Source organism: Hypanus sabinus, chromosome 20 (genome assembly GCF_030144855.1).
Source record: "Hypanus sabinus isolate sHypSab1 chromosome 20, sHypSab1.hap1, whole genome shotgun sequence".
NCBI classification, from domain to species: domain Eukaryota; kingdom Metazoa; phylum Chordata; class Chondrichthyes; order Myliobatiformes; family Dasyatidae; genus Hypanus; species Hypanus sabinus.
In genome coordinates this window covers 66,254,206-66,272,257 of record NC_082725.1, presented here as the reverse complement: position 1 = coordinate 66,272,257, position 18,052 = coordinate 66,254,206, and the positions used below count along the sequence as shown (strand labels likewise).

Genomic DNA, 18,052 nt, shown 5'->3' with positions numbered 1-18,052 from the left:
GGAAACCGGCAGTTGCCTCCCCTCTCCACGACACCGACATTGTCTAAGGGAAGGACAAGGGCCGATACAGCTTGGCACCAGTGACATCGCAGGAATTGCCAGAACGAGGTTGAAGGCAACGTCGGACTGCCTTAGGGACTCCAGCTCCGGATTTGTCCTCAGTGTTTACTCCTGAAGCCTTCCTCGTGAGTAGGTATGGCCGCAAGGCAGCGAAGATTTGAAATCAGAGTTTCCATCTCTTAGATGGACTGCCTTCCCAGGCTAACGAGCTCCATCTACCCGAAGCATTTGTTTTAAGGCACCAGGACCTGCCTTCGCCTCTTCTCCTGTCAGTAGAAACAGTTCCGCCAGGCTTAGAGGCTTAGCCACACGAGAAGGCCGGGAGTTAGTTGTCAGAGGTATTTGAGGCGCTTGCCGTGAGGGGCACTTTTAGGTTGTGGGGGCTTGTCCCCACCACCTCCCCTTGGCTTGACAGCCTTGGAACCTTGGAGGTTATAAGATAGAAAAAGGGGATGCAGTGGATATTGTATATTTGGATTTTCTGAATGACAGATTAGGAGAATGGGCAAGAAAGTGGCAAATGAAATACAATGTTGGAAAATGCATGATCATGCACTTTAGTAGTAACAAAAATATTTTCTAACCAGGGAGAATATCCAAAAAATCTGAAATGCAAAGGGACTAGGGAGTCTTTGTGCAGAACACTCTGAAGATTAACTTGCAGGTTAAGTCAGTGGTGAGGAAGGCAAATGCAATGTTAACATTCATTCCAAGAGGTCCAGCATTCAAGAGCAAGGATGTGATGCTGAGGCTTTATAAGGCACTGGTGAGGCCTCACCTTGAGTATTGTACAGAGTTTTGGGCTCCTCATCTAAGATAAGATGTGCTAACATTGGAGAGGGTCCAGAGGAGGTTCATAAAGATGATTCTGGGGATGAAAGTGTTATCATATGAGGAACGAGTGATGGCTCTGGGCCTGTATCTGCCGGAATTTAGAAGGATGAGGGGGGAATCTCATTGAAACCTTTCGAATGTTGAAAGGCCCAGACAGAGTTGATCACATTTAAGAAGAGTGATGCAACAAGAATGTAGCAACCATCATGAAAGACACACCATTTCTTCTCACTACTACCATTGGGCAGGAAGTACAGAAGCCTTGGGTTCTGCACCACCAGCTTCAGGAGCAGCTATAACTCTACAACCATCCAGCTCTCGAACTGGCATGGATAACTTCACTCACCTCAACTCTGCACTGATTCCACAAGCTAAAACGTTGATGAATATAGCCATAGTGTTCTGGTGTCATAGTCATAGTGCTCTCTGATTCTTTTATTCTATCCTACAAACTCACTTTCAAGGACTTTACAACTCACATTTTCAGTATTATTTCTATTTTATTTGCACAATTTGTCTTCTTTGGCACAGTGGTTGTTTTGTCAGTCATTACTTTTGTATAGATTTTCACAAATGTTATTGCATCTGTTTATTTTCCTGTAAACAGTAGTATATGGTGACATAGTGAACATGTAGTTTGATTCTAACTTTACTTTGATGTGGGTTTGGGGATGAACATTGGCTGTGGAATAAGTGCTGCCCTGCTGTGTGTCAAGCATAGCCATGGATCATTCAGTCCCACCTGAGGAAGCAACAGGGACAGCTCTTACACTTTGCAAATGAAAGGCAGTGGCTCCAACAGCACAACGTGCTGCAGCATCTCAACAGGGTATGTGTGAGCAAGCAGAGTCAGCCTCTGTGCACTCGCATCAATGCAGAGAACTGTGGCTTTGCATCCGTGAGGACATTTGGGAGAAAAATCACAGGGTTTGCAGGGTTTGCTGTTCTAATTTGTGCTTTGATGGGAAAGTTGCAATTAATCTCTTGAAGGACACAGACTGTAAAGAAGCATGTATAGTAGTTATATAAGATGGATTGGGAAATGGAAAAGGAACTTGGAAAATTATGTATATTATAGGAGAATGGTGGGGCTCGGATTAATCCAACATAAAGAAAATGCAGATGAAAATGATTGAAAAGCTTGTAGGTGCTGGAACTCTGAAATAAAAGCAAGAAATGCTAAAATGCTCAGCAGATCAGCCAGAAACAGAATTAAGACTTCAGGTCCAAGACTCTTGGAACAGAAACATTAATACTGTTCCCGCCTGGTATTCTCTGTATTTTCAGCATTTTGTATTTTTTTTAATTAAGACATCTTTACCAGGGAGTCCTTTCTCTTGTTCTGAGTGATTGATGTGTTGTCCAGCCCCTTTGCACCCCTCCTATCAAATAGACCAAGAGAAGCCCTTAATAAAAGACTGTGGCAAAAAGACTCATTGCAGGAGGAATTCAGGGAAGTCCCATCTGCTGCATAGTTCTTACAGGAAACCCAAAATAAAGACCAGTGGATTCTGATTAATAGGACCATTGATTAATTAGGTCAGCCACTTATTTGGGACAATTCTTTTAAAAAATCTAATTGAGAAAATGCTGGGATTTCCTTCATTTATTTGGGACACTGTGCCAGGTAACTGGGACAGGAGATAATTGACAGACAGTTTCTACCCAGCACCAGTCGTGTGCACGTGCATGGTTGTTAGACACTACACTGTATTTCCAGTGAACAGTTTTGAAATAGCGTCACTTGCATGTGTTCATATTCAAAAAGCAATGATTTTTGTCACTGTTAGTTGGCGAGTAATAAGTAGTAAGACAAGTCACAACTGTTTTGTTGTGACTGCAGCTCCAAGCAGTCAGGCTGGAAACAATTTCATTACTTCCACAAGTTCAAAGTCCAATGTAAATTTATTATCAAAGGTCACATATGTCAGTATATACAGCCCCGAAATTCACTTTCTTGTGAGCATACTCAATAAATCCAAAAACCATAATAGAATCAATGAAAGACCATACCAACAGGGCGGACAACCAGTATGCAAAAGACAACAAACTGTGCAAATACAAAAAGAAAGGGCAAACAGAATAATTCATAAATAAACAAGAAACAAATGACCAAACAAACAAGCAATAAATATTGAGAATATGAGACGAAGAGTCTTGAAAGCGAGTCCATAGGCTGTGGGAACAGTTCAGTGATGGGGTTCAGTTCAGTAAGGAACTATGAAGAACTTGAAGGTATCGACAATCATCTTGAATGTTACAATGAAGATGAAGACTTGGACAATACAGACATCAACAGCATTGTATGAATGTAGTCCATTATCTTCACTAGTTGTCCGCACTGATTTTGTTTATTTACCATCAAAAGAATGTGACCTGGGTGAATTCCTCTATCGATATTAGAACTAATACACAGTTTTATAGTACTGCAGTAGCATTGTTAGTGTTCTAATCTAACTTATGTTTGATTTATATAAATAATTTGTTACTCAATTAAATCGTGGTTTGTCTTTTTTATACATTTTTAAGTACGTATTTCCATGAAACTTTGAATAATTGGGCAGCCACTTAATTGGGCCAAAATGTACTGGTTCCGATGCGTCCCAATTAACAGGAACCCGCTGAACCCAATTTCTTCCATCTGAGGGAGATGTAACAGAAATGTGCTGCTTGTGTTCTTTCATGAATTAGTAAACAGCACACCACAGAGGGAGCTCTCCATGCTCTTCTTCAATGAACAATTTGGTTGGTCCCACTAATCTGTACCAAATATCTGAAACTTTGTCACTTTCAGGTATGTATCCATGTCCTTTTAAGCTGCTGTTGAATCTATTGAAGTAGATTCTATCTTTAACCACAAATTCTTGTGTTGTTTTTAGTCAGCCTGGGTTTTTGTACACATTTTAATTGTTATTGCAGGCACAAATGAATAGAAACCCTTACTTTGCAGTGCTGGCCTGTAAGTTAGTGTTGCATATGTAAAGCTTCCCACACGACTTCACAGGAGAGACAGACTGACAGCAGGTCTTTGTCAGCCAGCAGCAGCGACTCTGTCTGATTTGTTTTCATCCATTTAACAGGTTTCGGACATTGAGCGCAGAATTTCAGCCCTGAACGTAGCAGGTCTGAATGTGGTCTCCTGTGAGCGACTGCGGAAGAAACGTAACCTGCCCGAGGCAAAGGTGGGAAAGAGTTTGTGTTGGAACTGCTGTCAGATAACACTTCCTGCTAAAGTGGCGGCTTGATGGTGGATTGTACCTCTTGTGTTTTATTCCAGGCTGAGACGATTGATTCTTCAAGGCAACAGAGGAGAAAGCTTCCTGCACCACCAAAACAAGGTATCCAGAACAAGTACCTTACATAGTAACCTGAGTTATGAGAGTTGCGGTGCCATTATGGGTCAGATCTGTCTAATTAGCATTGTTCAGTCTAAACCAGCGCATGGAATTCATCACATTCTGTGGAAAATGAAGCCTTAAAAATAGAACTTCAGCAAGTGTATAGGGAAGTTGCTAATAGATGTAAGGGTAAAAAGGTGGTAATAGTGAGAAATTCCAATTTCACCAGTATTGATTGGACCAGCAAAAAATGTTTCTTGAGTTAATAGATAAAGGGTCTTACTCGGGAGGGTGCGGTGCTGGACCTGCTCTTTGAGAAGGAGACTGAGTAATCTGGCAGTCAGGGAGCACCTTGATTCTAGTGACCATCGTCCTAATTGTTCTATGGTGATGATACAAAGGAATAGGACAGAATCAGAATCAGATTTATTATCACTGGCTTACTGTGTATGACGTGAACTTTGTTGTTTAGTGGTGACAGTAAATTACGATAAATTCTTGAAGATGTCTTCAATGCTGGGAAGGGTTTTGCCCGTGAAGTTAGACCATAAGACAGAGGAGCAGAGTTAGGCCACTCAGCCCATCAAGTCTGTTCCACCATTTCATCATGACCGATCCATTTCCCTCTAAACTCCACTCTCCTGCCTTTTCCTCATAACCTTTCATATTATGACTAATCAAGAACCTATCTCTCTGACCTAAGTACACCCAATGACCTGGCCTTCTCAGCTACTGGTGGCATTGAATACCACAGATTCCCCAACTTTTGGCTCAAGAAATTCTTCCTCATCTCCATTCTAAATGGATGTTCCTTTATTCTGAGGCTGTGTCCTCTAGACTCCCCCAGTGTAGGAAACATCCTCTCCACATCCACTCTATCTAGGCCTGGCAACATTCAGTAGGTTTCAACTGAGATCCCCCCCTCATTCTTCTAAATTCTAACGAGTACAGGCTCTCAGCCATGAAACATTCTCATATAATAAACCTTTCCATTCCTGGATTCATCTTCGTGAACTTCCTTTGAACACACTCTGTACGTCCTTTCTTAGGCGTAGGGCCCAAATCTGCTCTCAGTATCCAACTGAGGCCTCACCCATGCTTCATAAAGCCTCAGCATTGCATCCTGGTTTTTATCCTGGCTGAGTCCACAAGCCTCTGCATCGTCTTGTGATCACGTGCATTGGAGCCTCCATATCAGGCTGTCTTTTAAGCCGTCAGAATGCTCTCCTCTGTACATCTATAGAAATTTTTAAGCGTACTTGCTGACATACCAATTGTCCTCAAACTCCTAGCACAGTAAGGCTGTTGGTGTGCTGTCTGAGATTGCATCAATATTTTGGATCTTGGAAAGATCCTCCAAGATGTTGATCTCCAGGAACTTGAAACTGCTTACCCTTATCAACGCTGAGCCTTCAATGAGAACTGGTGTGTGATCTCTCATCTTCTCCTTCCTAAAGTCCACAGTTAGTCCCTGGACTTGCTGACATTGAGTGCAAAGTTGTTGTTGCAACACCATTCAAACAGCTGATTTCTAACTCCTGTAGGTTTCCTCATTGTCGTCAGAGATTTTACCAACAATGGTGTTGTCATGTGTGAATGTATAGATGACATTTGAGCTATGCTGAGCCAGACGTACACTAGTGTAGAGAGTGAAGAACAGTGGGCTAAGCACACATCTTGGAGTTCTACGTGTGTTGATATTTAGCAAAGAGATGTCATTACTGATCTACACTGACTGTGGTCTCCTGATGAGGAAGTCAAGGAAACATTTGCAGATGGAGGTACAGAGGCCCAGGTTTTGAACCTTGGTGATTAATACTGAGGGGGTGATGATGTTGATTACTGAGCTATAATCGATAAACAAGAGCATGGAATGTGTTTTGCTGTTGTTTATATGCTCCAGAGTAGAGAAACGGTGACATACTGGTATAGACGTACTGAGGTGCAAGTACATTGCAGCAGGTCCAGGCCCCTGCAGAAGCCAGAATTAATTATGGCCATAACTAGCTTCTTGAAACAATTTATTATGGTAGATGTGAGTTCTATTGGGCTATAGTTGTTGAGGCAGCTCTGCCTGCTGTTCGTGGGTACCAGCATCATTGCTGCTCTTTTGAAGTGGCAGGGAGGAATTTGGACTTTGTGGAATGGTAGAAAGGAAGGATCTGTGAATGTATTTGCTTCATAGTTAACCACTGGTGAATTTCCTGAAGACTGGAAGATGGACAATACAGTGTTTAAGAAAGATAGACAGGTCAGCCTGATATCAGTAATGGAGGACTTACTGGAGGGAATTCTGAGGGCAGAACCTATCCAGAATCTGATTAGACAGAGTCAGAGGTTGAAATGGAGGTGGTTGATTCATGGTGTGCTGCAGGGTTTAGTGTTGGGTCTGTTGTTGTTTGTTTCTTATACAAATCCACAAGGCTAGATCAGTAAATGTGTGAATGACATGAAATTAGGAGGTATTTTGCTGGTAAAGAATGTTATTTTGGATTACTGGGGGGGAGGGGGGGGTTCTTAATCAGCTAGGGAGGTGTTCCAAGGGCTGGCAAATGGATTTCAATACAGGTAAGTGTGAGATAGTGCATTTTGGAAAGTCAAACCAGTGTAGGACTTACAGTATTGTGCAAAAGTCTTAGGCACATATATTGTTTATAGCTAGAGTTCCAAGGACACTTGCACAGCACTGTAGTAATTTGATGTATGTACTGCTGCCACAAGAAAACACATTTCATGAACCTGATTCTGATCTGGGTCTCTATTTTGGACCGAGAGAGGGCAGGAGACAGGGGGAGGAGAAGGCAATTAAGAAGAAAAAAAAGTAATTAAGAAGGAAAAGATAGAACACAAAAATAAGCTAGCCAATAATATTAAAGAGGATACTAAAAGTTTCTTCAGATACATAAAGTGTAAAAGAGAGGCGAGAGTGGATAACAGACCGCTGGAAAACAATGCTGGAGAGGTAGCAACGGGGGACAACAAAATGGCAGATGAACTGAGTAAGGATTTTGCATCAGTCTTCACTGGAAGACACTAACAGTATAGTGGAAGTTCCAGGTGTCAGGGGGCATGAAGTGTGTGAAGTTACCATAACCAGAAAGAAGGTTCTTGGGAAACTGAAAGATCTGAAGGTAGATAAGTCACCTGGACCAGATGGTGTACATCACAGAGTTCTGAAAGAGGTGGCTTAAGAGATTGTGGAGGCAATTGTAATGATCTTTCAATAATCACTAGTTCCTGGAATGGTTCCAGAAGACTAAAAAATTGCAAATGTCACTCCACTCTTCAAGAAGGGAGAGAGGCAGAAGAAAGGAAATTATAGGCCAGTTAGTCTGACCTCAGTAGCTGGCAAGATGTTGGAGTTGATTATTAATAATGAGGTGTCAGGTTATTTGGAGGCACGTGGTAAAATAGGCCATAGTCTGCATGGTTTCCTCAAGGGAAAAACTTGCTTAATGAATCTGTTGGAATTCTTTGAAGAAATAACAAACAGGATAGGCAAAGGAGAATCAGTTGATGTTGTGTACTTTGATTTTCAGAAGGCCTTTGACAAGGTGCCACACATGAAGCTGCTTAACAAGCTACGAGCCCATGGTATTACAGGAATGTTTCTAACATGGATAAAGCAGTGGCTGATTAGCAGGAGCCAAAGAGTGGGAATAACGGAAACATTTTGGTTGGCTACAAGTGACTAGTGGTTTTCCACAGGGGTCTGTGTTGGGAACGATTCTTTTTACGTTATATGTCAATGATTTGGATGATGGAACTGATGGCTTTTTTGCAAGGTTTACAGATGATATGAAGATAGGTGGAGGGCCAGGTAGTTTTGAGGAAGAAGGGAAGCTGCAGAAGGACAGGCAGATTAGGAAACTGGTCAAAAAGTGGCAGATGCAATACAGTGTATGGTCATGCATTTTGGTAGAACAAATGAAAGGGTTGACTGTTTTCTAAATGGAGGAAAAATACAAAAAACTGAGGCGCAAAGAGACTTGGGAGTTCTTGTGCAGGATTCCCTGAAGGCTAATTTACAGGTTGAGTCTGTAGTGAGGAAGTCAAATGCAATGTTAGTATTCATTGCAAGAGGGTTACAATATAAAAGGAAGGATGTAATGTTGAGAATTTATAAAGCACAGGTGAGGCCTCACTTGGAGTATTGTGAGCAGTTTTGGGCCCCTTATGTTAGAAATGATATGCTGAAACTGGAGAGGGTTCAAAGGAGGTTCAAAGGCTTGTCATATGAAGAGCATTTGATGGCTCTGGGCCTGTATTCACTGGAATTCAGGAGAATGAGGGGTGACCTATCGAATGGATAGAGTGAATGTGGAGGGATGTTTCCTTTGGTGGGGGAGTCTGAGAACAGAGGACACAGTATCAGAATAGAGGTGCATCATTTTAGAACAGAGATGAGGAGGAATTTCTTTAGCCAGAGAGTAGTGAATCTATAGAATTCTTTGCCACAGCAGCTGTGGAGGTCAAATCTTTATGTATACTTAGGGCTGAGGTTGATAGATTCTTGATTAATAAGGCATGAAGAAATACAGGGAGAAGGCAGGAGATTGAGGTTGAGAGGAAAACTGGATCATTGATGATGTAATGGTGGAGCAGACTTGATGGGCCAAATGGTCTAAATCTATATCTAATGGTCTTATGGTCTCTGGCTGAATGTGCCTGCACCTGCACCACCCACCATTCCTGGCACTCCTTCTCTGCCCCCTGTCCCACATCCCTCCTGCGGCAATCCACTCTCACCATTCCCAACGTCCTTTGTTCTGGCCAGATTAACAAACTCACTCTGCACTCCACGTTGACAAATACAGGACTGTTTAAAAGTCTTAGTCACACGAGATATATACAAATGTGCCTTGGAGTATTGCAGAGTACCGTGCACTCGTGAGTATTGAAGGGCGAGTGTAATGGACGAGTGGGGCAGCATCACAGGTGCAGAGTTCATTGAAAGCAGCATCACAGGAAGACAGGGTGGTGAAAAAGGTAGTGATCATGTTGTCCTTCATCAGTGATGGCACTGAGTACAGGAATTGGGACATTAAGTTGCAGTTGTATAAGCCATTGGTGAGGCTGCAATTGGAGTACTGTGTACAGATTTGGTCATGCTGTTATAGGAAAGATGTAGTTAAACTGGAAATAGTGTTAAATATTTATAAAGACTCAGGACTAGAGGGCCTAGGCTTTAGGAAGTGGTTAACCAAGCTAGGTTTTATCCCTTGGAATGCAGCAAAATGAGGAGCAACTATATGGAATTGTTTACAAGTATGAGAAGCATAGATAAGATCTTTTCCACAGAGCAGGAAAACTGGGGAGCACAGGTTCAGGGTGAAAGGAAAGAATGAAGTGGGATCTGAAGAGCAACATTCCCTCTCAGAAACTGGTGAACATATGGAATGAGCTGCCAGAGGAAGTGGTTGAGACAGGGACGATTGTACTTAAGAGCAGCAATGGCCTCTCACTTCTGCATCTCATTCAGAAAACATCACCTCCTAACAGTGCAACAGTCTCTTTAAAGGGTCAACCCAACTTCTGTGCTCCTGTCCAGAGTGGGAGGTGAAGCCAGTAATTTTGGTCCCTGGGTGAGTCACAGCTGATATTGGGAAGGAAATGGAGGAACAGTTGTATCCAGCTCAATATTCTAGGCACAGGTGACATTCTCGATTTCACCCGTTTCCAGTGGCACCATTTGTGACGGTGGGGTCAGAACCCATGCTGACAGAGGGGTCAATCCAGGGAAGAGATGGCCTGACCTGCCATCAGATAACAGGGAGAAAGTACTGGCTAAGATTACAGATCTATAACACTTCCAGATGAGATTACAAACCATTTTCCCAGTGCTGTACATTAGATTTAAATCTGTAAACTAGCTTCAATATAGTGCCTCAGAACTTTCAATATTATCATTCATTTGTTTAATAAATCATGAGAGAGGTGTTATAGGAGCCTATGTTTCTTCCCATTGAGACTATGCTGGTTTCGAACAGAGGAACTTTACTGCAACACTTCTTGGTGTTGAAACAGAGCAAAACAGGGATTTCCTAACATATGAGTTTCTCTGTTGATGATAGATGCACATCAGTTCGACTACTAATCAATGAACTTCTTTAGCCAACCTACATGATGTGATGATTAATGAGATATTGTTCAGTGATGTAGAAGACTAAGGAAAAGTTGTACACCCATTAACATAAATCTCATTTCATCCAAGTTGAAATTCTAACATTAATCTAAGATTGCTTGCTTAGAGTCATTGAAGCGTAAAGAAGTACATCAGGAAAACAAGACCATCAGTCCACCGGCCACCTACCATCCATTTACACTAATCCTCCATTAATCCCACTTTTCTTATCCTCATGAACTACCCCAGCTTCTACCACATGCTAGGGATAAGTTACCCAACAACCCTCACATCGTTGGGATGTGGGAGAAAACCAGAGCACCTGGAGGAAGCTGACATGGTCACAGGAGAACATGCAGCTCTGGAGTCTGTATTGTACCTTGTGCACTGCCACTATGAGGCAACAACTTCATCTGATGCACTACTCTGCCACCCTTTCTGAATTACAGTACATTTTATCAAATAATGAAGACCAGCCAAGGAGAAGTACAATCCTGGACTCATCAAACTGCACAATAACAGGATAATTAATCGCACCTGCCCCATCCATGCCAACCATTAAGGACCCATCTGTACCAGTCCCATTAACTAGCAATTGATTCATAGCCTTAAGTGCTTCGGCCATTCCAGTGGTCACTCAGTTAGTTCAAACTTCAAAGAAAATTTATTATCAAAACACATATATCACCATATATAACCCTTAGATTTATTTTCTTACAGACATTCACAGTAAATACAAGAAACACAATAGAAAAAATGAAAGAACACCTCCCAATAATCAGCAGGCAAAAGAAAACGAACTGTGCAAATGCAAAAAGAAAATCATAATAATAATACATAAATATCAAGAACATGAGCTAAAGAGTCCTTGAAAGTGAGTCCATCAGTTGTGGGAACAGCTTAGTGAAATTGAGAATAGTTATTCCCCTCTTGTTTAAGAGCCTGTGGTTGAGGGGTAATAAAACTGTTGGTCTGAGTCCTGAGGCTCCCACATCTTCTTCCAGATGGCAGCAATGAGAAGAGAGCGTGGCCTGGATGGTCGAGGTGCTTGATTATGGATGCTGCTTGCCTGAGACAGCGCTTCATGATATTAGATATCTCAATGGTGTAGAGGGTGTTACTGGTGATGGACTGGGCCATATCCACTACCTTTTCTAGGCTTTCTCATTCAAGGGCATTGATGTTTCCATATCAGGCCATGTTGAAACCAATCAACATACTCGCCACCGCACATCTTAGTAGTTTGTCAGTTTTAGGTAACATGCCAATTCTTTTCAGACTTCTAAAAAAGTGGAGGTGCTGCCGTGCTTTCATCGTAATCAAACTGAATGTTGCAATGTACATATGACAAATAGAGCTGATCTATTCTTTGAGTTAAAACGATCTGTATGAGTACTTGAATCACCTAAGTTTCGAAGACTACAGACGCGTGCTGCTAAGTAGGACTATCGTAGTTAGGTACTTGGCATTTGGCATGGATGGGGTAGGATGACTGGTCCTGTTAGCAGTGGGGTAAAATTCTTTGACCCTACGTGCTGCCATATCGTCGTCTGTACGGATGAGCTGTACCACTTATGGTTCTGCTATGAAAGATTGAATTGCTTGATAATGTCACATAACAATGAGAGTTTTTGATATAAGAATGAAATTGATGCACTTCCTGGATTTAATTTGTAGCAGTATTTCTCACTATGAATTTTAGTAAACATTATCAAGCTCCTGTAAATATTGTTATCTTCCAATGTATTCATTGTGGCAGCTATCACTTCCTGTTAATTGGATGTGTAATTACAGTGCTTATTGAGACTCCATGTGAATCTCTGCATTAAGTAAGACAATAGGTTAAAATTAAGAGGATTTCAACAGCTTCCTATGAAGGTTCTGCTCCTCACTTATATCAGCATCCAGCTGTCACACAGGCTAAAGACTTGGAACTTGTCTGACCTTAGTAAGAGCCCCACTTCTCACCCAAAGCCCCACCTCCCATCCAAGCCCCACTTCTCATCTAAAGCCCCACTTCTCTTTCATTGCTGTACTTCAGAATTAGAATAAGATTTAATATCACTGACATACCTTTTGTCATGAAATTTGTTATGCGGCAGCAGTACTGTGCTGTACAGTATAGTACTGTACATAGAATATACAGTGGATTCCAGTTCATTGAGCCGTCAGATAATCGGGGCAGCTGTTTATTTGGGACAACGTTTAAAGAGCAAAATCAATTGAGAAAATAGCCAGGACTCCCTTTGTTTATTCGGGACAGTATGCTACTTAATTGCAACAGGAGACTTGCTGAACTTTTTTTACAGTTTTATATAGTGTCACTTGCATATGTTTTTGTTCAAACAGCAATAAGTTTTATCATTGATAGTTGGTGATTAATAAACAGTAAGACAATTTGGAACTGAGGTTTCAAGCATTCAGGCTTGGAGAAACATCCAGGAACATCCAGGAGTGAAAATGAAACAATTTCACTGCTTTATCAATTAGGAACTATGAAGAACATAAAGGTATTGACTATCATCTTGAATGTTACAGTGATAATGAAGATATGGAGGATGTAAGGCAGTCCATTATTTGTACTAGGTGTCTGAACTGATTTTGCTCAGTTACAGTCTGTGACGGACAGCACTCAGTAAACACACTTCTTCCACATGCACCTTACACACACATACATGTTGCCTTTTCATTCTGCTGCTGAGTGTGCGCACTTCCATGTCCTCCCCGGTGTATTCTCATTGTGAGTCTTAAGCTGAGCTGATGCACTTGGATTGACTTTATAGTGCCTTCCCCATCACACACTGAAATATTCCATTTCTTCCGTCAGTAGTGGGGATAGACAAATGTGTAGATGTTGTTTGTATACTGTATTTAATGTAGGTATTTCTGTTTCCTTTATAATATGATTGTAAGTACATTGTGAGATGCATCATATTTTCATTCATGTGTAGTTTTAAGTTAACTTTGTTGGTAGTTAAAGATGGTGTGTAAAAAGGAGATTTTCATCCTCATTGAGAGGAAGGGATTGGGGTGGCAGGAATTCACATTGGGCAAGTATATGTACAGAACTTTTACTGTCTTCTGGAAGTTATCTTTTGGTAAATACTGGCAATTTTCTTTTCATTATTCCACTAATTTTTGTAAGCTAGATTTTAGACACACTGAATAAATACCCTGGCACTAAAGTGCTAAACAATTCCAGCCATTTTTTCCTTTGTTAATAACCCATGTATCCAATGCAGTCACTCAAAGGAACATGTCAGCATATACTGCATGAATTCCTCTATCGATAAACGTTAGGAACTGATACACAGTTTTATGGTACTGTAGTGGCTTTGGTAGTGTTCTGATTTGTTCTGTATTTCATTTAAATACATAGTTCGTTACTCAGTTAAACAGGTTGAACAGGTCTTTTTGATACCTTTTTAACTATATTTCTATGAATCTTCAGCTAATTGGGGCAGCCATTTAATTGGACCAAAATGTACTGGTACCGATGTGTCCCAATAAACTGGAATACATTGTGCTATAAAGAAATACATATTTAAAATTGAATAAGTCATGTAAAAAAAGAACAAACATAGTGAGGTAGTGTTCATGGGTTCATCGACCTTTCAGAAATCTATTGGCGGAGGGAAGAAGCTCTACCTGAAACATTAAGTGTGTGTTCTCAGGCCCCTGTACCTCTTCTTTGATGGTGTAATGAGAAGAAGTCATGCTTTAGATTGCAGGGATCCTTAATGATGAACGCCACCTTATTGACATGCCCCCTTTTGAAGGGGTCTCCAGTGGTGGGGAGGCTAGTGCAGATGATGGAGTTATCTGAGCTTACAAGCCTCTGCAGCTTTTTCCAATCCTGTGCAGTGGCCATTCCATACTGGACAATGATGCAACTGATCGGAATACTCTCTCTGTGCAATACCCGCTGCAGTCAAATGTTCCTACTTTAGATCTGGACCCAAAGTTAACTGCCTTCATCTGGAGCACCTCCCTGATTTTTCTGAACATCATTGTCTACATCCTTGCCCACTAGCTTCCAAACAATCCAAACCATGATCTTTGTTTAATGTTGATACCACATGTTGTCCCTTTCCACCTTAGCACAATTCCCAATCCATGCTTCACCGTTCCCCCCCAGTAGAAAGCAGAATCAATCCACGTGGAATGATTTTAGCAGCAATTCTTTTCAGGTACTCTGATTGGAAATGCTTGCACTAAAGGGAATTGGGATATGCAGAATAGCCCTAAGAGCATCCATTGAATAAACTGTTTGGGCCTGATGTCAGGACCGTACATTTTAAACTACTGATAGTTTCGAAGTTTGACATATTTCCTGTAGCATCATTGGCAAAGGTGTGATCTCTGCCCAACCTGAGGCTAGGGGAGAGGTAGGAGAGGTAACCTATTGTCAGTCTGTGGGTATCGCTGGCTTGGTTAATGTATTTTAGATCTTTAACAGTCTCACATGAAATTACAAACAACTTTCCTAATACTGTATTGCCACATGAGTCTGAAACAGCGCAGGACAGGGATCTCCTAATTTGAGAGATTTTCTCTTACATTTCTGGTGACAGATGCATATCAACTCCTCTACTAATAACTGAGCTTCTTTATCCATCCTTCATGAAGATAAGTAATCATTAACAGGATATCAATAATTAATGCAGGTGACAAAGTAGACAAAGTTATACACCTAATAACATAAAATCTCATTTTAGTCATATTGAAATTCTACAGGGAACCTACAAAATGTTTGTTTTCTTAATTACAGTAAATCATTTAGGTAATGAAGATGAACCATACAGAGTCATAGATACATGGTGCCTCTGTATCCCAGCACCAGTTATGGTCCTGCTGTGAACATTTCAATTGGTTGATATAATTGTATAATGATGAAAGTCTTTGATGTAAAAATGAAATTGATGCACTTCCTGGATTTAATTAGTAGCAGTACTTCTCACTATGAATGTTAGTAAACCTTATCAAACTTTAGTAAATATTGTTATCTTCCAATGTATTCTTTGTGGCGGTTATCTCTTCCTGTTAATTGGATGTGTAATTACAACACTTGTTGAGAATCCATGTGAATCTCTGCATTAAGTGAGCTATTAGATTAAAGTTAGGAGGCTTCTGTCAGCTCTCAATAAAGGCTCTGCTCCTTGCTTGTATCAGCCTCCTGCTGTCACATAGGCTGAAGTCTCAGTTCCCATCTGACTTTGAACTGAACCCCGCTTCACTTCCAAAGCCCCATCTCTTTCACTGATCTACTTTCCAATTCCCCACCCAATGCCTGCTACATTCAACTCTTCCTACTTTAGTTCCAAACCCAGCTTAAAATATCTTCATGCAGAACACTTGCCCAACTGGTCTGAACATCACTGTCTGCACCCATGCCCACCAGCTTTCAATTGTACAGATCCATGTGTCCTGGTTTGTTAACTTTGCAGCAACAGTGCAAAAGTGCAAAGAAGTAGGAAATGAAAAAAGTAGTGAGGTGTTGTTCATGGGTTCAATGTTTATTCATAAATCAGATGGCGGAGGGATAGAAGCTGTTCCTGAATCGTTGAGTGTGCCTTCAGGCTTCTGTACCTCCTTGCTGATGGTAACAGTGAGAAGAGGGCATGTCCTGGGTGGCGGGGTCCTTATGATGGACACCACGGCTCCTTGAAGATGTACTGGATACTAGGGAGGCTGGTGCCCATGATGGAGCTGACTAATTTTACAACTCTCTGCAGCATACTTCAGTCCTGTACGGTAGTCCCCCCCCCCCCCACCCCATAACAGACAGTGATGCAGCCAGTTAAAATGCTCTCGATGGTATATCTGTAAACATTTGAGTGTTTAGTGACATACCAAATCTTCTCAAATTCCTAATGAAATATATCCATTGTCTTGCCTTCTTTATAGCTGCATTGATACCTTGGGTCCAGGTTATGTCCTCTGAGGTATTGACACCCAGGAACCTGAAACTGCTCACTCTCTCCACCCCTTATCCCTCTATGAGGACTGGTGTGTGCCCCCTCATCTTACCTTTTCTGAAGTCCACAGTCAGTTCTCTGGTCTTACTGATATTGAGTACAAGGTTGTAGCTGCGACACCACTAGCTAGCTGGTACGTCTCACTCCTGTACGCCCTCTCGTCTCCATCTGAGATTCTACCAACAATGGTTGTATCGTCAGTAAATTTACAGAAGACATTTGAGCTACTCCTAGCCACAGAGTCATGGGAGTAGAGAGAGTAGAGCAGTGAGGTGTGCCGGTGTTAATTGTCAGTGAGGTGGAGATGCTATTTTTGATCCACACAGATTGTAGTCTTCTAGTTAGAAATTCCAGGATGCAGTTGCAGAGGGAGGTAGAGAAACCAGGTTTGTTAGTTTTTTGATCAGGCCGATAAGAATGATTGTGTGAAACAATGAGCTGCATTCAATAGACTGCATCCTGACATAGGGATTTGTATTGTCCAGCTGGTTGTGTGGACAACCGGTAAGATGGCATCAGCCATGGACCTATTGTGGTGGCAAATTGCAGTGGGTCCAGGTCCTTGCTGAGACAGGAGTTTATTCTAGCCACAACCAACATCTCAAAACACTTCATCACCATGGATGTGAGTGCTACTGGATATAGTTGTTAAGGCAGCTCTTGGCTACTGGAATAATTATTGCCCTTTTGAAGCAGGTGAGAACGTCTGACTATAGCAAAGAGAGATAGAAAATATCTTTGAACACCTCCCACCAGTTGGTTGGCACAGGATTTCAGAGTTTTACCAGGTATCTGCTGGCACCTGTCACCCTCCAGGTGGACTGCCTGATGTCAGCCTCTGACACAGAGATCACAGGTTCACTGGGTGCTGCCAGGATCCTCAGAGACATGGTTTTATTCCCTCTTTCAAAGCGAGCATTCTCATCTAGGAGTGAGGCATCACTGCTATTCATGATGTTGGGTTTCACTTCATAGGAAGTAATAACCTGCAAACCCTCCCAGCGTTGATGTGTGTCCAGTGTTACCTCCAACCTCACTTGGAATTTTTCCTTAGCTCTTAAATAGCCCACTACAAGTCATACCTCATTTTTTTGTACAGACCTGGGTCACCAAACCTGAATGCCACAGATCTACCCCTCAGCAGACTCAAACCTGGTTCACCCAGGGCATTTGATTTGGGTATGTACAATAAGTTTTTATTGACACATACTCATCCCCACAGGCTTTAATAAGGTCGGTGACAGCTGTGGTGTACTCACTCAGGCTCAAAGATGATTCCTTGAATGTAGTCCAGTCCACCGATTCAAAGCAGTCCAGTAAGCACTCCTGCACTGCTCCTGTCCTGACGAAAGGTCTCAGCCTGAAACGTCGACAGTGATTCTTCTTATAGATGCTGCCTGGCCTGCTGCATTCCACCAGCATTTTTTGTGTGTTGTTTGAATTTCCAGCATCTGCAGATTTCCTCGTGTTTACACAGAATCAATCCATATTTTCAGATTTCTGAATGGAAATATTTGCACCAAGGGAAATGCAAGTATAGGGATTAGCCCTGGGATTGTCTTACTGAATAAAGATTGTTAGATCAAATGGACTGGTTCTGCTTCTACTTCTAATGTTTTCATGATTTTTAATGATTAATAATACTTATGCAGCCCTTTAATTGTGAATTGTAATTAAAGAAATATACTTCTATAGTGTCTACTGTAATGATCTCTGAC

General features: G+C 41.6%; 1 protein-coding gene across 1 annotated transcript in view; it reads left to right on the top strand.

Moving 5' to 3' along the window:
- Window positions 1-18,052, top strand: part of LOC132378705 (rab effector MyRIP-like) — a 74,758-nt gene that overhangs the window by 40,974 nt on the left and 15,732 nt on the right. The window contains exons 5-6 of the mRNA XM_059945806.1: window positions 3,975-4,076; window positions 4,172-4,232. Coding sequence (XP_059801789.1) covers window positions 3,975-4,076; window positions 4,172-4,232 — 163 coding nt within the window. The remainder of the gene's footprint in view (window positions 1-3,974; window positions 4,077-4,171; window positions 4,233-18,052) is intronic.